Genomic DNA, 22,567 nt, shown 5'->3' with positions numbered 1-22,567 from the left:
AGAATAACAGTATGAGGAAAAGGACAAGTCTATAATATATAAAAAAAACGGGGTCTGAACAGATATAGGCGCTTAACATAATTTTTGAACGTCAAGTTATTGAACAATTTCTTTTAGAAGTACAGCACATTCCACCGGAAATTGAAAAATATTATTATATACAAGATTTTGAATTAAACAATAGTGGAATAGGTTCCATATTGTGAGCTTGTCATTTGGCAAATGTCAGGTTATAAATTAATTATCTCTTAATAATTGAGCCTCAAGGCAAAGCTACTGTTCAGCCTAAGAAGCAGCTAAATATGATGTACAGTGCTCTATGATGAGATGGTATCACACTTGATGAAGCAGGAAAAGAGAGGCTCCGTCTCTTCTTTATTCACGAGCAACATGCTTTTAAGATATCTTCAATTTCTGGGTCATCCCCTGCTTCTTTGTCCTACTCACATGAACATTTTTCACATAATGTTAGTATGTATACCATAAATATTAATATAACTATTTTACTGATTGATGACTTAATGTAGCTTAAGCTGCCAAGGAAGATATATTCTATAAAAATTGGAGGATAGGGTTTCACATACATACCTTGTGAATATATGAGATGTTACCTTTACCAGGACCTGCAACTATAATTCCTCCTTGTTGCCTGCCACAGTGCCAAGGTCATATTTTTAAGAAAAGCTGTGAGAAGTTAAGCTAAGAAAGAGCATGATCCAGTGTCAATGACTCTTAGAAGATCTATCTCATAATAATTTATTGGGAGAGGTTTCCATATATTCAATCATAATAACTCACATACAAAAATGGTAAAGAAGACACCACATATGATCCTTTAATAGTAGTATAGATAATCAGATAATGTGACAGTGTAAGACTTCCTGCAAGATAATTTACATACCAGCCTCCTTTGGAAACAGTATCCTTTTGAAATGAAAGTTTCCAATCTTGTCGATAACCTTCCATGTATAATTCTATTATCTTAAGACCTGCCTGTAGTGCCACAGCTAAAATTAACATAGGGGTCCTTTGTATAGTTAAAAAAATCCTCAAATTATTAACTATATCACTCAGCCACAGGTGTTTTATGCATTTATTTATGAATAAAAAAGATTAGGTTTCTTCTCTTACTTTGGGGGTAAATGTGGTTAGGACTCCAGAAACAAATCTTAAAGCTTCATATGAAGATTGAGCAGGGTCTGCATATATTTCTAAAACAAGTAACAAGGTTCTGTTAATGTGCTGATATAAAATGACAACGTTACAAAAACTAAAGCATTATTAAGTCAGGTGTAAAGTACCTCCTTTGAATTTTGTTTGCTCAGCAAAGGATTTGGCCTGTATTAAAAAAATATATTAGCTATAAATTCCAGCATTCTAAGATGTTAGGAGAATGCAGAAAATCCAGCATACCTGATCAATGCTACCAGGTCCAATCAATACAAGTGCCACACCAGATGCATCCATTATATCCTGTTGATAGAGCATAATCAGAAATAGAGAAGATAATATACTGCTTACAACATAAGGAAGCAAGCAATACAAATATTCAACAAAAGGGGATAAGAACTGTGAGTTGTGTTCAAATCAACATTTTGAATATAGATGTACATCTTGTGAATACTATAAACTCTAAAAACAAGAACAAAAAAATCTTCAAAGAGCCAAATGAATTTTTGGATAAAGAAATAACACGTGACACGAGCGATCAAATTTCAAGAAACAGATTTGCTGCAGTAACTTTATCACACAATTTTCATTCTTGGATGTCCGCTCTAAGTGAATGGTAGACATCATTTAAAATTGATTTTGTTAGTGTGTAATCTTACCTTCTTGGATGCAAGATAGTTGGCCCTTTTGCGGCAAAGCACACACCTGTAAAAATGTACATGCATATACACAATTGTTAATTTGTTGCACAAGTCAATTACATCTAGCTAAGTGTAGCTTGATTTATGAATCAAAAACAAGAGAAAATTACCCAAAATGACGAGCAAATGCAACAACGGCTTTCCTATCTTTCCACAAGTCAGAAATTGGAATCCCATTTCCTTCCAAATCAAACACCTTCACCAAATCCAGTGAACTTGAGGTATCCTCACTCATCACAGGAGACTCAACTCCTGTTCATATCGCCATCACAACTATTATTAGCTAACAAAATAGTATCAGAGGGAAAGGCAAAATGTTCAGTACTAAAGAACATAATACCAAAACATAACTTAGCATCTAATTTCATTATACAGAAATGAAAGAGATACAATATATAGTAGGATTGCATGTTTGCATCTAACTACCAAAACATAACTTAGCATCTACATCTAAAGAACATGTGACTTCTATTGTAAACAAGTACTTAAAAATCATTAGAAATTCTAACGAGGTCGAATTAGAGTTTGTGAGTTGTGCGAGGCCTAAAACAATCAACATTCAATTACATATATCATATATTCCATTAACATAACTACTGTTGGAAAAAAACTTTTTATGTAACCTTTTTATCATAGCATATATCTATACTTTGAAATTGAATTCATAAACAATCCTAAATACGTTGTAGTGCAATGTGAATAACTGTTTATGTTTAGAATACAAATGGAAAAGAGTATAGAGTGAGACAAAACTTGCCTGCAGAACCAGAAGCAAAGGGTATGGTGGTGGATACATGATGCAGGGTGGTTGAAAGTTTGAGTTGATTGTTAGAATATATTGGAATATTGTTTTGGTTTAGTGAAAGGGTGGAATATGCATGTAGTTTACACTGATTTGCAATTTGGTTAAAGTGAAGTGAATTCGACAAAAGCGTTGTAGAAGGTGAGGACGCCATGGAACAAGCAGAACTAGAAATTGTGAATGTTTTGTTTTCATCTTTGTGTTATGTTTGTCTTGAAAAAACGACAAATCAGATGCGTAACGCAGACACGTAGGAGAATTTGGAACCACGATAATCTGCAAACGTGGCATATTCCATGCCATCAAATTTCTTTAGAAATCAAAATATACAATGCATCCATCAATAATGGAACAAATACTAATCACATTTTTCGATGGATCAAACACTAATCACATATACATCTGTTTAAAATACATCTTGGCAACCTTTACATTATTTATAGTAGTGCTATTTGATATTAAAGATTTGATATTTATAGTAGTGTTAGTTTCAATTTGGAATTAGATATTATCTTAATTTAATATATTATATTAATTTTGTTGTGTTTTATTCCACGTAACATAAGTTTTTTAAGATTTAACAATGTTATATTTTCTTTACAAAAATTTATAAAATTCATTAAAATTTTCAAACAAAATTTATAAAATTCAATACTAATTTCAAGAAAATTTATATATTCATTAAATGTATAACTTAAATATTTAAATAAACTCATATTTTCATCGTTAACAACATAAAATAAAGAATAAAAATATGAGTTTATTTGAAAATTTGAGTTATGAATTTGATAAAATTTGCATTATATTGAAGATGATAATTAATTTTATGAGTTTTGTTTGAAATTTTTGATGAATTTTTATAAAAGAAAATGATAATATTTTTGATATTTTAAGACATAAATGATCAGATTAGTATTTAAAACTAAATAAAAGATTAAATCGAAAGAAAAAAATAAATAAGTGTTACATAAAATTAAGTTAACGAACCGCGACAATAATTATATCTAAAATTTATTATCATTTGAACAATGTTACATTTTTCCTCGATTTCAAAAATATACATACACGAATGTCTTTATGTTATTAATGTGGAATGAATAGAGTTGGTCACTTATCCTACATCTACTAATTTTCCATCATGTGTGCCAAATATCGTACGAGAGACAAGAGGTAGAATATCTGCAGCACCAGAAGTCTTCGTCATCGAATGTCCTAAAATTTCGAAGGGCAATTTTATTGTTTTCTCTTCTATCTCAAACAATACCTAATTTTGTTATAGACAATGAGAAAGAAGTACACGGAGAATAAAGGATGAACTTAAATTGCGTTACGTCAACGATATAATAAATACGTATGTATATTTGTAATATAATGTGTGGAAAATGATAATAATATTCACGTAATTAATGAGATATAAAAGATATACGAGAGACAAAAAAAAAAAAACTAAATAATTATTCAAATAAAATGAAATAACTTAAAGGATTGCATTATACAATTACTCGTATTTTATTACATACAGTGCATATTTATACCCAAAAAAACAATAAAAAAATATAATTAAATAATAATTGATATACGTTTAATCTTGTGATATATAATAAGCAATTCAAATTAATTTATTGATAAACAACAAGACTAAGCTTATAATAAGCAATTTATTTATGTAATGAGAAACAACTAGATACATCCAAAATTTATATTGTTAATGTATAATATATAGTTATTAACATTAAAATAATAAATGGACCTATTAAATTCATAGATGTAACTTAAATTACTTAATTGATAATACACATCGAACTTATGAGTAAAAAAACCAAAATTAATAAAATTTAAACTCTTTCAATATCTTTTAATATGAAGACTAACATGTAATGTACTACTTGTCGTCCTGCAAATGATCATTCTTAACCTAAATTTTTCAAAAAAACATTAAAAAAAATTGAATTAATGTTTTTTAACGCAAGTATAAAAATTAATTAAATTCGTTATAAAAAAGAATGAAAGTCTTATTATATTTAAGGTTAAATTGCACATGCGGTCTTTTAATTTAATTTTAGTTAACGATTTAGTTTTTTATTTTTTTTTAAAGTTGGTCCTTTATTTTAATTTTATGTGAAAATTTGATATTTTATGTTTTAAAATATCAACAATGTTGTTCTTTTTTTTATATATATAAATCTAAAAAAATTGTTAAATTTTTTAAACAAAATCCATAAAATTTATTATTATATTCAATAAAAACAAATTTAATCAAATTTATTATTTATTTGTTTTTATTGGAGATGAAAATATGAGTTTATTTGAATATTTGAATTATGTATTTGATGAAATTTATAGTATATTGAAGATGATTATTAGTTTTATGAATTTTATTTGAAAATTTTGAATTTTTTTTTGAATTTTTATAAAAAAAAATAATATTATTGATATTTTAAAAAAATAAAATTAGAATAAAAGACTAAATAAAAAAATAAAAGACTTGAAACTTGATTGAAATTAAGTTAAGTAATTTAGTCGATATTTAAAATGAAAGAAATCCGTGATCTGTTAAGTGGGGCAATTAGGTATAGACATAGTAATAATACTTGTGCCTCCATCTTCTTCTCTCTTCTCACTTTACATCTGCGATTTCAATGGCGGCTATAACCCGCCTCCTTAAACGCACACCATCCTTCTATTCCTTCGCGCGTGGATTCTCCTCCACGAACTCTCACGCTCCTTCCCGTGAAAATAGGAATATTCAATGGGTCTTCTTGGGCTGTCCTGGCGTCGGCAAAGGCACCTACGCTAGCCGTCTCTGTAACCTCCTCGGAGTTCCTCACATCGCCACCGGTGATCTCGTTCGCCACGAGCTCGCCTCTAATGGCCCCCTTTCTTCACAGGTTCCATCTTTTTCCTTTTTTTTTTTATTCAAATTAAAATAATGTTACCTTTTTGTTCAATGCTTTGGTATTATTGTTGGTTGATTTTGATTTTGTGTTGTTTTCTTGTTGATTTGATATGCTGTCTAGTGTTGAACACCAATCAAGTAGTAAATCGATAGTCACTTAAGAGGGGTTAATTTTGACCTTGTGATTTGTCTTTTAATGATTTCAAAGTTTCAAAATCATGAATCTATCTGCGTGATTCGCAACATTCTTGTGAAATAAGCTTAAAAATCTGTGCTTTTTCGACTTGCCATAGTTTGAACTCATGCGCACTTCAGTAATGGAACAATTGCACGATCCTTTGATTGTAGATCGCCCTTTGTCATTTGTTAAATCTGGTAATGTGGGAAATCATGGCAGTCTTCAGTTTTTGAATTTTGTTGCATGTTATAAGCTGTAATAATTAACGAATAGAGTATAGATATGTAGCACAGTCTTTTGATCGAATGTGTGCCCCGATGTCTGAACATGTCAGTGTCTAACACCCACACGACACCAACATATTGATTACATTCAATTAGTTCATTTTTCAAATTATTATGTGTTGTGTCCGGTGTCCGTGTCACTATTTGTGCTTCATATTCAAGGTTGACACTTATAATTAGTTTGGTTTAAATCTCTGATTGGAGATTTTGAGATTTGTGGTTCAACTGGTTTTGTATTCCTCTCCCCTATTATTGCATTGAATTGATCTGAGTTCTCTTTTGCATTTCTGTTTTGTAAAATGACTTGTAATCTATGACATATATTTTGCCACTTGTTACTGTTGATTCTTAACCTTTTTCTTCCACAATCTGTGCATCATGTATTAAGATTTATTGATTTTCTGTTCCCTAATCAATTAGATTATTGATTTTAATAAGTAATAATATAGTGTGCCCTAATTTTTATCTGTTTATGAATACCTGGTGATGTGAATTGAAGATAACATGGGTTTTGGAAGCAATTTTATACTATATTCATATATAACAAGTGCATATCTTTTGCTCTCTGACTTGCAATTTCCTGCCCCTCATTTGCAGCTATCAGAAATTGTAAATCAAGGTAAATTAGTATCGGATGAAATTATTATGAATTTGTTGTCAAAGAGACTGGCCGATGGAGAAGCCAAAGGCGAATCTGGTTTTATTCTTGATGGTTTCCCTAGAACAATAAATCAAGCAGTGAGTACCTTTGTACTTGGTTGTTCTTAACAGCTCACCCCTGTCATAGTTTTCTGAATTTTTCCATATTCGTAATAGATTCTGACATTAAAAATAAAATTTCGGATGAAAAATGATACAAGCAAATTTTGCAAATTATTTAAAATATGATTAAAATCTATATTATCTTTTCATGTGCTCAGGAAATATTGGAAGGGGTGGCCGACATTGACTTAGTGGTCAATCTGAAGCTCCAGGAAGAAGCACTGCTTGCAAAATGCCTCGGCAGGAGAACTTGCAGTCAGTGTGGAGGAAATTTTAATGTTGCCTCCATTAACATCAAGGGTGAGAATGGGTGCCCTGGAATGAGTATGGCTCCACTACTTCCTCCTCAGCATTGTATGTCTAAGCTCATTACTCGTTCTGATGATACTGAACCAGTAGTCAAAGAAAGGCTTCGTATATACAATGAATTGGTATTTTCCCTCTTATTGTTGTTGTTCTTGCAATCTATTTTTTTTTTGTAATTTTTTATCTTTTTCATTTCTTATTTTTTATGATTTGATCTCTATCATGATTGCAGAGTCAACCTGTGGAAGGGTTTTACCGTAGTAGAGGAAAACTATTGGAGTTTGAGCTGCCTGGAGGAATCCCAGAATCTTGGCCAAAATTGCTTCAAGCTCTTAATCTAGATGATTATGAAGAGAAGCAATCTGCTGCAGCATAATATTTAAAAGTGTACCATACTATTAACTATTTCATTCTTTGCATGCATATACTGCATGCTATGCAATTTTGCAGGAAATAGAACCTACGGAGGTGTATTTCTTGAATAATGATATCAGGAAGTGTCATAATCTGATTAAACTTATACCCTATTTGGATTTCCATTTTATTTATTTAAGTTGTATACTACAATCTTTTTTTAGTTGTCGGGAACATAGTTTCTGACTTGCATTGCATAGATGTTTGTTTACTGTCTAGCAATAATTTTCTACAGGATTGACACATGATTACTGCGTTGTAACTTAAATTTGTTGAACTAATATTATGTATTATTAATCAAGGGTTTCACTGAAGGCTTTTACTGGTGTAACTTCTAAGAAATCCTTATTATTGTTTATGTCTTTTGCTGTTTAACTAAGCTTTGCTTATTTCACAATACTAACCAATGAATCCTTTTGATTGACTATGTTTTAAATGCCATATTTTTGTAGGTTCAATGGGAGTAAAATTATAGCAGTTTTTTTTTTAATATTGCTAACATCGGTGTAAATTTCACATGTCTGATCTCTGTCTGAATTAGTTTTATTTTATCTGTCTTTAAGATTAATTGATGTATGGGTTTAAAAAATATTCAATGATCCTTCTCCTCCTCCTCCCATATGCAATTTGGGACAGGATGGAGTTTTATCATTGCAGCTGGCCGAGCTGGTTGGCTTTAGTATTTGCCAGCCGGGAAGTTTCAACTGCTGCTAAAATAAAACAGGGCACAATACCAGCTCTTGACTGCATAAGTTTTTTGGTGCAAGATAGATTGTGCTGTATATTATATTGTTACTTTTTAGCCAGCCTTTTGTTCCTTTAAGTCCCTTTTCCATCTACATTTTTTTTTTGCCTGACGTTCATATATATTAATTAATCAGCAATAGTCCATTCAGAAGGCTTTTACTGGTGTAGTTTCCAGGTAATTCTAATTGGTTGTGTAGTGTCTTTTTGTGCTGTTCAAACTGTGCTTGATGATTTAACAATACTCATCAACAATTCCTTTTCGTTGACTATGCTATGTTTTAAATGTCATGTCATTACATGTACAATGTTTTGATGATTATTGAGTACAAACAAATTATAACAATTCTTTTTTATTGTTAGCAGTAAATGTAAATTTCACGACTGATCCTTGTTCTAATGATTTTTATTTTATTCAATTATCATCTCCATGTCCCAAATTTGTGACAGTGGAATATTATTATATTGCAGCTGGCCGAGCTGGTTGGCTTTAGTATTTGCCAGCCGGGAAGTTTAATCTGCTGCTAAAATAAGACATGGCCCAATACCAGCTCTTGACTGCATAAGTTTTCTTGGTGCAAGATAGATTGTGCCGTACATTTTATAGTTACTTTTTTGTCAAACTTGTGTTCTTGTCTTTTCCTAAAACCTTTTTTGAGGAAAAGCTTTCTCCACCATCAACACGTGTTTAGAATATGTACATTCAGAATTTTTTTTTTACAAATTTGTACAGTTTGAAATCAAACTACATTTTGGGACAATTTATGTCGACCAGTACATTTTTGAAAACATGTGTGGTTTTTTGGTAGGTGAGGGTGGTTGGAGGGGAAGTAGGGCCTCTTATATCTGCTGGCTTTCATATCTTAATGAGCTATAGAGCCTTACATGACCCTGTGGTTGATGTTGGATCTATATTAAATTTGTAGTCTGTTGCAATGATCTAGGATTCAGGAATGGTTAATTTATTTTTAGAGGAATATATTAGTAGATTAGTATCTGTTGCATGTGCATATTCTTTAGGCAAATTGTTGTATTTGTTTTTGCAATATAAATTGGGGCACCCAACAGTGATTGGTTGCAGTGGAAGTATAGTGTGTGATTCAGTTGAATTTTATCAGCTATGTTAAGAGTTTAATATACAGATAATTTTGGAGAGTTTTATCTAATTTTCATTCCTAAAACCAAGATTAATTTAACGTTGACGGCTATATTTATAGGAATTTTCGGTTCCAAAACCTTATGGTTGGTTCAGGTGAAAGTTAGGGAAAATATGGATTTTTTTTGAGTTCGTGCTTGCATTGTTTGGTTTATGTAAGAACGAGGGAGGAAAAGACATTAAAAAGACATTAATCTCAAGTCCAAAAAAGTGAAGGCAAAGCTTGGTTTTTTTTTTTAGTACAATGACAAAAGATCCAAAGGCTTGCTTTTATATAGGAGTTCCAATTCATTGTTTACTTGTTCGACTAATTTACAATTAGAAAAACGTTGAACATTTGTTGTAGAAACTAGAAAGTTGTGCTTTTGGAGAAATAAGAACAATGATTAAAATGAATTATATTTTCCACACTGATTTTTAAATCAAGAAATTTACAACCTGATTTATTATTACATGTTTGTAACATTCCTTATAAATTGTTTTAACTTTATATTTAACTGAGAATGATTAAAAACAATTATTGTTGTAGAAAGCGAGTATTTATTTTTGGAAAAGCAAATTCAAAAATATTTGGTTAATAATAATTATTTATATTGGCATGTAGATGAGCAAATATGTTTTTTTAATAAAATTAACAGAAGTTAAAAAATATTATGTGATTATTTAAAAAATTATTATTATTTAATTAACATTAAAGAATAAAATTATTAAGAAAATTGTTGAAACGAACAGTAAAAGTTGTTAAGAAAATTGATATTTTAATAAATTTAACTAAAAATATAAATAAAGTAGTTTATTTTTATATACTTTTTCTCTAAGTTTTCTGTCCTTCAAGAAAAATTATATTTTATGATAACAACATGAAAAATACGAAGTCATGTCTTTTAAATTAAAAATAAAATAAATGTAAAAACTATGAACTCCCTTTATGTACTAGTATAAAGTATCAATTAAAGGAACACTGTTATTACTTAACAAATTATGTTATTTTTCTTTTTTTGGTTTTTTCAAAAATATTTCTCTTCTAATTCATACTTATTTTTGTATGTATAATTCTTACTTACTTCTTTCTCTTTTTTATAGATAGATTTTTTTAAAATGAACAACTAACTTTAAATAATAAAATAAATAATATAAATCATTCATAAATAAATTAATAGTAATATAAATATACATGCATAGCTTATCATAAGTAATCTCAATCATTAATTTATTCATTTTTATAAAATAAAAAAAAAAGTTAAATCCCTCTTTCGTATTCTTACCTATATAAAATTTCATCAATAATTTTTTTTAACCTATATTTCACTTCTCAATTTTTTTAAAATGAACAACTAACTTTTAAATAATAAAATAAATAATATAAATCATTGATAAATAAATTAATAGTAATATAAATATACATGCATAGCTAATCATATGTAATCTCAATCATTAATTTATTATTTTTATTAAAAAAAAACAGTTAACTCCCTCTTTCGTATTCTTACCTATATAAAATTTCATCAACAATTTTTTTTTACCTATATTTCACTTCTCACTTTATCCCGTAAACTGAACAAAGTCTCAGCATATTTTTTATTGGTGTAATAGTATTGTAGCTAGACTTTAAGGGGGAACATTCATGCCTCTTTTTACCTTTTATTATTATCTCACCAAAGATATCGTTAAATAACGGCGGGGAAATAGTAATGTACATGACGGACACCGTGAAAGTGACGTTGAGCTAACGGTCAAAGCGATAGCATAAACAGTTAGTTGTCCGTACAATTGTTGGCGGTTGTAACAACCATTCCCAACATTCACATTTCCTCATTACATAACATAACATTGCTTCATCCACTTTTTATTTTATTTCTAATACTACTATGGTTTTAAATTTTACCATGTGTCTCCCAAATTATTTTTATAATAAAAATATAATATTATAATCCACGTTTGGAATCAAAACACTTCCTCTTCTGATTTCTATCTCCCTCCCTCAGTATTATTATCTACGTATTAAAGTAATGCAACTGTAAGCTCCAATTTCTAGATTTCATGGGGCGTTTTTTGAATTGTTATTATATTTTTCATGACCATTAATATTTTGGGAACTTTATAATTTTTTATTATAAACTTTTTATCCTTGTAATGCAGAAGGGGCTAATTAAACCCAGTTTCATACATGTTGCAGCTTCTACTCAGCTTTTTTCAGGTTAGTTTGTAGATCTTTTTATTCTCGCTTTGTTATTTTAATTATCCATAGTTACGTACAAAGCTTACAGTCAAAGTTTCCTTTTTAGGTGGAGACTGCATTTAGTGGATTAAATTAGTTTCAAATAATTATTAATTAAAATTAAAATAATATACAAGTCTGAGCTTAATTCACTGAAAAAAAATATCAATTAATATATTCAATTCACAAATGAAAAAATACATAGTCAATTAATATATCTTGGCTGTTTTTAGTAAGTACATGTACAATTGTATAGACTCATAAGTTTCTGTTAATTTCTTTATTGATTAGATTAGGAACCACGATTAAACTTCTGTAGTTTTGCAACTTTTAATTTAATGTTATTTAATTATTATACCTACCTGCAAAGTGATCTTTATTTGGGTTTAGTTGAAGCTACCATCAGTAGAAATCCCTTAGTTTTTGAAGGTGAGAGTGTGGGGTATGACTCCTAGTTAGTGATAAGTGGGCAGGTCGCTCGAGCTGCTCTTTGCGTCCGGCCCAAACATTAGTTAGGTTGCGACTGAGGTGTGCAGGGGATTTGGTACTGTTCTGAGGAAATCTTATAAACTAGACTGTACACTGTAAACCCTAAGATTGAATTATTATAGATAGGTACAGAAAATGCACTGTAGTTGGAAGCATAGGCACAATTGGCCAAATTCTGTGATCAAATATGTGTGTTGTCTGATAGAAAGTTTTGCAAACAGAATCATACATAAAGGGAGCATACTTTTTCAAAACATAGCCTTTAATGATGGATATTGAGGAAGCAGAAAGGGTAGTTGTTGCCAAACCAATTGCTTCAAGACCTACTTGTTCTACTTACAATTCTTTCTCAGAGCTCTTAGCCGGTGCAGTCAATGCCACTCCCTCCATTGCATCTTCTCAAACTACAATTTCTGCCATTAGGCCAAAGACAGTGAGGTTCAAGCCAGCAGTGAATCTCACCCCTGCTAAGTCTATTTTTTCTCAGGTGAAAGTTCAGTGCAATAGGACCAAACTGTTTTGAAGTGCTTTGTGGTTTCTAACATCTGTTTGTGTTTTACTATTATTACAGGCTGAATTTTTTGGAGGTGCACTTAGCAATTCTACTGACATGGATCCCAAACCTGACACCAATCACTCTCTCATATACAAGCCAATGGCAAAATTTGTGTCACAAACAACTGTCTCTCTCTTGGCAAATATGGTGAGTATCTTCACACACATAATACACTTCTTTCTCTCGAGCATATGAGTCTTAGATGCTATGAGATGGTTTAGAGTCATATTAAGCATGGTCAATGGTTATAAGTAGGAGCAACTCTTACATCATAAGCTAGCTTATAGAGTTAAGTTAGGCCCAAATCCAAATTCTATGATGTCAGGAGAGTTTATCTGAGATCTGTTGGACGACTTGTAGATGTCAAGTCATGCAAACTTTACACTCCAGATGTTGTGTTCTTGATGTGAGCACATTGGATAGTGATATGACATGTAGGTGCAAACAAGACCCAACCTAACCCTAAGACTCGTCTTGTTTCTATCCAATTGATCTGCAAAGCACCGGGTTTGTTCGGGTTTAGGTACAAGTTAGGGTCAAAAGAATTGACCCGATCAAATTTAGGGACAAATTAAAGTTGAGGTATAATTCTTCCTAACTTGTTCCTTACAAATCGCTCACCTCCAATTGTTAGTTCTATTACGTTAGTAATGAGGATTTTATAAACAAAATATACAATGTGAAATATATGTTAATTTTGAATGATCACTTTATAAATTTGTTTCAATTAATGTCCTCTAGGCCAACCCAATCAATTTTATAAAACCGGTCTTAATTTTACCTGAAGTATATGTCCCAACCCATCCCTTGATCATCCCTATTTACATGAACAATGTTTGTAAGTGAGGAACAAACCCTCACCCATGAGCTAATTTCTGAGAGTTAGCTCCAAAACCAAATTCGAATAGAAATTTCCAAAATTTATCTTTTATATTTGTGTCCCTGACCTCTTTTTCTCTTCTTTTGGAAAAGGGAATTTGCAATACTAGTCAACAGCAAACACAACAATCAATGGAAGACAATCTTCAGCATCAAAACCATGACAAGCTTAGAGCCAATATGAGCTCAAATATTCATCAGAACACTACCCTTCCTATAGAAACATACCATGCCACTGAACCTTGTAAGATGACACAGCAGAACATGGAGGAAGACCAAAAAGCTTTAACATCCACAACTAGTGCTGATAGACCTTCTTATGATGGATACAACTGGAGGAAATATGGGCAGAAGCAAGTAAAGGGAAGCGAATATCCTCGAAGTTATTACAAGTGCACACATCCTAATTGTCCAGTTAAAAAGAAAGTTGAAAGATCATATGATGGAGAGATTGCAGAAATTGTTTATAAAGGTGAACACAACCATGCAAAGCCGCAGCTTCAAAAGCGAAACTCAGGAGGGACACAAGGATCAGGAATGGTGTCTGATGGAATGGTTCAAGATATATGGAATGAAGGCAGAATAGAGACCCAGAATGATTCTGCTTATCATGTCAAAGCTACACAGCCTAATAATGATTCTGCTCTAATTGGTCATATTAATGTTGGTGGAGGGAGCATAGAAAATTCTTGTGGTCTAAGTGGGGAATGTGAGGAAGGAAACAAAGGATTTGAGGCAGAGGAAGATGATCCTAGAAGTAAAAGAAGGTAAAAAAATCTTGCTAAGTTTATAGCCAAAAAACAAAACAAAAGAAAGAGAAAAAATAAATACACTAGGAAAATGAAATTCATCCATTGTAGCTGCATCATTTTACAATATATAACGAGTAAATTTCCTAATTGGTCAATAGGACTGCGTCAAACTAGTGTCTCACATTATCGATATTCCAAAACAATCCTTGAAACTGCAAAGTTTTAATCAAATCCATCCATCCGTTAGTATTTGTAAGGACTGCAGTGACATTAAGTTGGTAAATATTGGGGATGAATTCGAAACTTAGTGAATAATGTTAGAGATGCATTTGATTACAGATCTAGATTGAGGGGCGAACTTGATAAATATTTTGCAATTTCAGCGATCATTTTGAAATATTGATAATGTAGGGGACTAAGTTGATACGGTCCTACAATTTCAAGGAATAACTTGGATATTTATTCGATATATAACTTCATGTTATGTAGATATGCTATTTGTTACGCAATTTCAGAACTATATTTGTTCATTGGTCATCTAGTAACATATTAGTATTATAAATTATAATGTTTGAGCTAACAACCTTGTCATGATAAATTTTTAATTAAAGGGTAACTTATGCTGAACATTTCTCATTCTTCAGGAAAAATGAGAATCAATCCAACGAAACAGCAGTATCAGAGGAAGGTTTAGTAGAGCCGCGCATTGTGACACAAAGTTCTGCAGATTCTGAAATCCTTGGCGATGGCTTTCGCTGGAGGAAATATGGTCAAAAAGTTGTAAAGGGAAATCCATATCCCAGGTTCATACTTCCTATATTTTTCTTCTTGAACTAACTTCTATAAATGATTTGTTTCAAAATTACTTTGAAAGGAAGATTCTGAGTTCTGCTATGCCTTGCACCTACATATTTCTTAATTTCTAAATACTGCTGCAGCATAAGAGAATTATAAATACTAACACATCTTGACCTCATCTTAGCCTCTTAGATATTCATATACATGACATAATATTAAGAGAATTATAAATAGTAATACATTAGGATTCCACTGAGTTTAATCTCAATTCTTTTTTCTGACAATATTAAATTTTGTTTATCTTGCAGAAGTTACTATAGATGTACTAATATAAAGTGTAATGTTCGCAAGCATGTGGAGAGAGCAATAGATGATCCAAAATCATTTGTGACAACATATGAAGGAAAGCACAACCATGAGATGCCACTCAAGAACACAGTAACTGTGGCCTCTGAAAAAGATTCACAAGCTTCTCTTAGTAAAGATAAACCATATTGACAATTTTATTATTAGTTAACAATAACAGTATAGTATAGTTATGACTAAATGGTTTGGATCCTCTTATTTGGAAGTGATCTATTCCAGTTATCCTGAAGTATGCTCAGAATAATTGAAGTTCATCAGAAGATGGTGACAATTTGGAATATTGCAGCAACTACTGAGACTAGGATATTTATTTTCATGTTATTATTATCATTATTATATACATTAATTAGTTAGCTATCCTTCTTTTTAATTTGGAGCATAATTCATATGGTGATCAATTTTATTTTAATGTAAGTCACTGCAATCACCATGAGATGAACTTATTTAGTGCTTCCTTTTTCTTACAGTATTTATCTTTTAATGTAATGTATACATTTTGAGGAAATTATTAATGCCGTTTCATTCATGCCAAGCGTTTCTTTGTAGTAGTTTTTCTTAAATAGAATCCTCTATGCATTTTCTCTGTTTTTTTTTAAAGGATCAAATTTGGTCTTATTTTTTCTTTCGTAATTGAAATTTTGATTGTGAAATGAGAAAGAAAAGAGTAAAATTGTGAATTCACTTTCTTGGTGTACTATTGTTTGCACCTCCTTAATTTAAGTGACTATGGATACATAATTATTTGTAGTGTCAAGTGTGAGTTAGGAATCGCACATTAAATAAAAAAAGATGTTAAAAGGATTTATATGTCAAATATTTTGTAGTTTTAAATAAAAATGTGGTGTTCAACCTATGTATAAAATTGTTCTTAACACAGTATCATTATCAAACACATATATGTACTTTGTCGTGATCTATTGTTTTTTCTTTTGATTTATTCTTTTAGAATGGTCTCTTATTCTCTAAGAACATCTCCAACATCTCTTACACATATATATCTTAAAAACACATTTTTCACGAGTTTACCATTGAATCACGTCTATGTGATTGAAAGTCACAAATATAGTTGTGTTATGAAAAAAAATATTTTTCAAATATGATTGTGTTATGAATGAAAACATCTTTGTTCAGAGTGCAAATTCCAAAATAGACTTCATTATTTGGATTTAATGGTAGTGGACAATAAAATAGACACAATTAATGACACTAGTCTCATTAGAGATCTTTAAATAACTAGCTTCATTAGCTTTTGGATAGAACTAGTCTCACATTAGCTTTTTTGAAACAAGTCTAAAATCAGCTAGAAATGTGAAAATTAAAGAAAATCAATTTGAACTGATTTTAAGATGGTGTCATGAGCCCCATCTTATGCAACAATTATAGTAATGTCTTTAAGATTTACAGCTAGCTATTAGTACTTGTCGTTGTTAAGTTATTATTATCAAAAAGTTGAATTTTAAGGGCGGCCAAATCCACTGCAGCAAATATATGAATAAAATTAAATATACATCACATTATTTTTCTTAAAATAAAATGGTGTAGGGCTTATATTATAATAAATCCATAAGGTATCTCATTTTTTTTAAGATTCTCAAGGTTGAGACAGTAAGCATATATGAATGACATACAGTAGTGGTTGGCATGACATGTTATGATATAATTAAATAAATTAACTTCATTCAAAAGCAATTATTTTATGCTTAACCAAAAGATAAAAATAAAATGGAAAACATTTAATATTATTGGATTAGTTTGAATTTGGTTTTGTTTCCGACCAAAAAAGAAACCAATGACTAAATTAATGAACTCAAACTAAAAATACCCAAAGAAAGAAGACACAAAACATAACACATGATAAAGGGACACAACCAGAGAGAGAGAACAAAGAGGTTCCTTTCCAAGTTGCCATAGCTAGAAACCCGAACACCGTGTGTCGGGTCATCAAAAAGTGAGTGAATTGGTTCTTCCTGATTATTGGGTTGCATCTATTTGGTGAAAGAAGGGAAGAGGTAAAATGGGTTGGATTCCATGTTCTGGAAATTCAGGCACTAAGAAGAAGATTGTGAAGATGGAAGTTCAACACAGTCTCACTCGTCAGATTAAACCTACCCCAGGTACTGCTTTTTATGTTTTCTTTTATTGGTTTTAGGTAAAGGAAAATGGTTCATCAATGCCCTATTGGAGATTATTGAGTTTTCACTTAATCAAGGTGTTTTTTTTGTAATACGTTTTCTTTTATTTGGTGTTTGTTGTAAAAAAGTTAACTGAGTTTTATGCATTTGCTTCACCCTATGGATTACCTGGATGTGTGCATTTTTTTAGCTGGAATTTGTTGTGGTTATGACTGCAATCTTTTTTAGTGATTCACCAAACATGGATATTTTGCTACATACAGATCATAACAATGTCAACATGCATAAAAAATGTTATTACAAAGTCATAGACTCATGTTCTTCCTTAAGATAGGTAGCTTTTCTCTTCTTTTTTTTTAATGACCTTAAATGTTTGGGTTAGCTCCCAATTGCCACTTACTAATCAAATCAGGAAATGAAAATTGTTACTGCAGTAAATCTGTGACATTACTCAGTGATTTGTTTTGGATAGGAAAATGTTAGTTGTTAGTAACCATAGTTTGAACCCTGAACCTCATTTGCAAACTCCTGCAAGTGTTCCAGCTCAACCACTTGAGCTGCACCTTGGGGACATTACTCAATGGTATAAGAAAGGAGAATAGGCAATCCATAATTTTCTAATAAGATTGGATTGATTGTGAGTTTGGCGAAATCACACTGACACCGTGATTTTTTTTAACCTCCAAATTGTAGCTTTTGCCAAATGACCGTAGCTTTTAGATGCTTTTCGCCCCTTAATTATTTATTCTTCTCACTTGATTACAGGGAAATTGAAGAGGAATTCATCAACAAATTCCAAGGATACATCTAAAAATGGGAATGCTGAACACATTGCAGCACAGACTTTCGCATTCCGCGAGTTGGCAAATGCAACTAGAAACTTTAGAGCGGATTGTCTTTTGGGGGAGGGAGGCTTTGGTAGAGTATACAAAGGACGTCTCGAAAGTATTAACCAGGTGAGTATACTCTATCATGGAATAATAATTCTACCTTTACCACATTGATCTGTTTTAACAGCCTGAATAATAGATTGAATTTTGCCAACATGAAACTCTTTTCATAATTTTTTTTTGTAGGTAGAGTTTATAATGTGTTTCATCCTTTCTAATGTTGAATATAGGTTGTCGCAATCAAGCAACTTGACCGAAATGGACTCCAAGGAAATAGGGAATTCCTTGTTGAAGTGTTGATGTTAAGTCTACTTCATCACCATAACCTTGTCAACCTTATTGGTTATTGTGCTGATGGAGATCAAAGGCTTCTAGTTTATGAATATATGCCATATGGATCCTTAGAAGACCACTTGCATGGTATTTCATTTCAACTATGCAAGTGTCTTTTCTCTTTCTCTCTTTGAATTTGATATTGTCTTGTTTTTATATGGATTATATATGTTTGATTTGCAGATATATCTCCTGGCAAGAAACGACTTGACTGGAACACGCGAATGAAAATAGCTGCTGGAGCAGCAAAGGGATTAGAATATCTACACGACCAAGCTAATCCTCCGGTCATATACCGAGATTTGAAGTGCTCAAACATTTTGCTTGGTGAAGGGTATCATCCAAAGTTATCTGATTTTGGTTTGGCCAAACTCGGCCCGGTTGGAGAAAACACTCATGTATCAACAAGGGTTATGGGCACTTATGGATATTGTGCTCCAGAGTACGCCATGACCGGTCAACTCACTCTCAAATCAGATGTTTATAGTTTTGGTGTAGTTCTTCTCGAAATAATTACAGGAAGGAAAGCGATTGACAATTCAAAATCTACAGCAGAACAGAACCTTGTTGCATGGGTAAGAAAGTCTTTTGTAATCTCATCTCCTAGGGTTGTCTCACGATTGTGAAAAGCAGCAAAGTGAAAAACGAATCGCGAACTTGTACTTAAACTAGAGAATTTGCGGTAGAAATCCTGTTCTTTTATTAGAATTTCTGATCACCGTGTTCTATTTTTCTTCGTTTCTCAATAAATTCCTTAGAAAGAAATTCCTATTACTGTGATGGTTAAAGAGAGCATTCAAAGTTAGGTAAGCTTTTCATGGTGCGTATTTTGAATTGGCCTTTGATTATTGAAGTACTTCATACTGAATATGATATATGGTTGGTTTTTGCTCTTGATTTGAGTAGTAATTTTGGAAATGGACTATTGTGATCTAATTGCAGGCTAGACCCTTGTTCAAAGATAGAAGGAAATTTTCGCAAATGGCCGATCCTATGCTTCAAGGTCAGTATCCTTCAAGAGGACTATACCAGGCCCTTGCTGTTGCAGCAATGTGTGTTCAGGAACAAGCGAATATGCGTCCGGTTATAGCTGATGTTGTCACAGCTTTGTCTTACCTTGCTTCGCAAAGATACGATCACAATATACAGTCAAACTCTCGCCTAGCTCCTGGTACTCCTCCAAGAACCAGGAGAAGGCAATGATATGGTGGAGCTCAATGTTTGGTCAGTATAAGTTAGTCCAGTGAAAAAATTTCAAATGTGTTGTTTAATGGTCTCACAACATGCTTCAAAATATAGGTTTATATAGATGTTAATATCTATGGTTTTTTGTGGTGTTCTTTCGGTTCAATAGGATAGTTGTGAAAAAAACCTTGTGGAGTTTTGTTCTACTTTTGGTGCACAAAACTGCTCCTAGTTCTATTTAGAGCTAAGGTGGTATTTCCTCTTTTTCTCTAAATATTGATTGAAGAGCAAATTTTTTTATTCATAATTGATGTTCTTTGTGTCTTGGCTATGGCAATGGTTATACTAATAGTACTGTTTTCCCTTGTTGCAGTTTTGAACAAATACTTTATGTATCAAATTTATTTAACTGGTATTTCTTTTACTAATAATATCTATAAATAACTATAATCTATAACTATATGTAATGACAATAGTAGCACTTTTTTATATCACTTATTTTGTTCAAAACTCAAATCAGTCAAAAAGAAAAACAAAAGAAAACCTAACACAGGTAGTATAGAAAAAATGAACTACCATTATTAAGCATTAGAGATAGCTAGTGATCAAGAGCAAACTAAACATGAACAAAAGAAATATTGAATTTGTAGCTAGGGATTGAAGGGTACAAATCGCAGGAGTTGTCTGCACAAACTGAAATAAGTCAAATATACCAATCGATCCTTGGAATCAGTTTTATGATTATCTGTGTGTTTGCAGAAATACTGCAAATATTCATATTTGCAGCAACCTATCATCTCACCCAAAAATAAGAACAACCAATTAATGTTTCTCTTCTTTGTAATGAATGGCTTCATTGCTCTTTCTTTTCCGCAACTTTCACATTTTGGTGTCATAGGACTCATCCATTCATTGGGTGCACGCTCATTCATCTCGTCCCTTTTCTCCTTAATAAACCTTGCCACTTTCTGGAACTTTTTAGCCAAATCATATTCAACGTGTGTTTGTAAAAACATACAGAATTTGCATTGAAGTGTCCCACTGATAGTTTTGATTTTAAGTTCATATATCAAGTGGCGAAATGTGTGAATGGTGGCCCGTTTTGAAGTTGCCCATGGGTATGGAGGTGTTATTATTGCACTCTTTGTTTTGTCCTTCGTCTTGGGGTGACTCGGTTGGATTTGTGGACGTCCAATGGAGTTGCCTTGAACCTTGTTGGTGGTAGTAGTAGTAGTTCTTGTAGTGGTAGGAGGTGAACGACAAAGAGAAAGATCTTGTTGTTTTTCTTTCTGTTTTTGTTGTTTTTCTTGATGATCATCTTGTTCTTGAGATGACGATGAAATGTCAATTTCTTTGGAGATTAGATGAGAAACGAGTTCGGAATAAAAGAATGTTTTTAGATTAATAGGGAGTTGTGTAGGGGGTGTTGATTGTGTGTATTTAAATGGTAATAGACGAGGTGGTGATGGTGGTAATGGCTGTGAGAGTGAAAGTGTAAGCCATTTATTTAATTTATCTTCTTTTACATCAACAACATCAGGGGTAGTTGTAGCAGGGTTTATGATCTTCTGAGAGTGATCAACTTCTTTTATTTCTTTCTTTCTGGAAATTGGTGGCTGTGAGAGTGAAAGTGTAAGCCATGAACCCATACATTCTTTACTTTCATCAACAACATCAGTAGTAGTAGTAGGGTTCATGATTTGAGACTGATCACTTTCTTTTGGATATTGGTGGTAATTAAAGAATGGGGGCAGGGCAGCAAGAAAAGAAAGAAGGTTTGTGGAGTTTGAAGGAAAAGATATTAAGATATATATCACAGCAAGTATGGTATTGGTATATAAAGGTTGATATTTATAATGAGGTAATGGTATTATGTTATCACAATTGGTGTCAAAACTCATGAAGGAGGGATTCACACATCCTTCAATTTTGGTTTATCCGTTAACTATCTATTTCAAACAGATTTTTAAATTTGAATGTTACTACACCATATTATCATTTTCTTTGAAAACAAAAAGTTACCTTAGAAGGCAAAAGTATCACAAGAAGAAACACCGTAGATGCATAAGATCATAACGGCAAATTTCTAAAATAAAATTTGAGTCTTTCGTTTACTATCTCACTTTAAACACTCAGACTTTGATAACTAAAATAAATTTTTTGGAGACAAAATATAAAAAAGAAAAATTTATTTGTTTTTTTGGTTGCATTTAATTTTGTGATAAGGAAAAAGATTCTCTCAACCTTTTTAATTTTGTGATAAGGAAAAAGATTCTCTCAACCTTTTTAATTTTGTGATAAGGAAAAAGATTCTCTCAACCTTTTAAGGTAAAAGATTCTCTCAATCTTTTTAACTTTGTGATAAGGAAAAATATTCTCTTAATCTTTTGCACCTCGACACTTTGATGCCACTTCAAGCGAAACTATTAGCTGAGTCTTTTAAAAAGTTAATAAATAAATTATTAATATTTTATTTAATAATTATAAAAAATTTATTTAACAAAATTAATGACATTTTTAAATATATTTTTTAAAATCTGAAATAAGACATTTCAA

General features: G+C 31.6%; 4 protein-coding genes across 5 annotated transcripts; 3 read left to right on the top strand and 1 right to left on the bottom strand.

Moving 5' to 3' along the window:
* Positions 1–12: 12 nt before the first annotated feature.
* LOC101510451 (thioredoxin-like protein AAED1, chloroplastic) lies at positions 13–2,870 on the bottom strand. Its single transcript, XM_004493878.4, has 9 exons — positions 2,629–2,870; positions 1,982–2,123; positions 1,830–1,875; positions 1,414–1,473; positions 1,302–1,338; positions 1,132–1,211; positions 902–993; positions 589–649; positions 13–439 (listed from the first exon to the last, which is right to left on the bottom strand). The coding sequence occupies exons 1-9, from the start codon at positions 2,825–2,827 to the stop codon at positions 380–382; spliced, it is 777 nt and encodes a 258-aa protein (XP_004493935.1). The 5' UTR covers positions 2,828–2,870; the 3' UTR covers positions 13–379.
* Positions 2,871–5,222: 2,352 nt separating this feature from the next.
* LOC101510129 (adenylate kinase 1, chloroplastic) lies at positions 5,223–7,871 on the top strand. Its single transcript, XM_004493877.4, has 4 exons — positions 5,223–5,561; positions 6,629–6,769; positions 6,952–7,224; positions 7,332–7,871. Exons 1-4 carry the CDS (start codon positions 5,313–5,315, stop codon positions 7,473–7,475), a joined length of 807 nt encoding a protein of 268 aa, XP_004493934.1. The 5' UTR covers positions 5,223–5,312; the 3' UTR covers positions 7,476–7,871.
* A 3,382-nt stretch (positions 7,872–11,253) lies between these two features.
* On the top strand, positions 11,254–15,997 carry LOC101509586 (WRKY transcription factor 44). 2 transcript variants are annotated; one of them, XM_012713941.3, is made up of 7 exons: positions 11,254–11,419; positions 11,553–11,610; positions 12,342–12,607; positions 12,692–12,823; positions 13,649–14,322; positions 14,952–15,110; positions 15,414–15,997. In XM_012713941.3, the coding sequence occupies exons 3-7, from the start codon at positions 12,386–12,388 to the stop codon at positions 15,601–15,603; spliced, it is 1,377 nt and encodes a 458-aa protein (XP_012569395.1). In that variant the 5' UTR covers positions 11,254–11,419; positions 11,553–11,610; positions 12,342–12,385; the 3' UTR covers positions 15,604–15,997. The 2 variants fall into 2 exon arrangements, with proteins under 2 accessions (XP_012569395.1, XP_004493933.1); XM_004493876.4 differs by having other exon boundaries at positions 11,255–11,430.
* A 1,249-nt stretch (positions 15,998–17,246) lies between these two features.
* On the top strand, positions 17,247–20,318 carry LOC101509162 (probable serine/threonine-protein kinase PBL7). The gene is made up of 5 exons (XM_004493874.4): positions 17,247–17,585; positions 18,369–18,559; positions 18,724–18,913; positions 19,010–19,401; positions 19,769–20,318. The coding sequence occupies exons 1-5, from the start codon at positions 17,486–17,488 to the stop codon at positions 20,027–20,029; spliced, it is 1,134 nt and encodes a 377-aa protein (XP_004493931.1). The 5' UTR covers positions 17,247–17,485; the 3' UTR covers positions 20,030–20,318.
* The last annotated feature ends 2,249 nt before the right edge of the window (positions 20,319–22,567 follow it).

The sequence above is a fragment of the Cicer arietinum genome, chromosome 3 (assembly GCF_000331145.2).
Source record: "Cicer arietinum cultivar CDC Frontier isolate Library 1 chromosome 3, Cicar.CDCFrontier_v2.0, whole genome shotgun sequence".
NCBI classification, from domain to species: Eukaryota; Viridiplantae; Streptophyta; class Magnoliopsida; order Fabales; family Fabaceae; genus Cicer; species Cicer arietinum.
The sequence above is the reverse complement of the archived record's forward strand: the minus strand, read 5'-3'. Positions and strand labels throughout refer to the sequence as shown.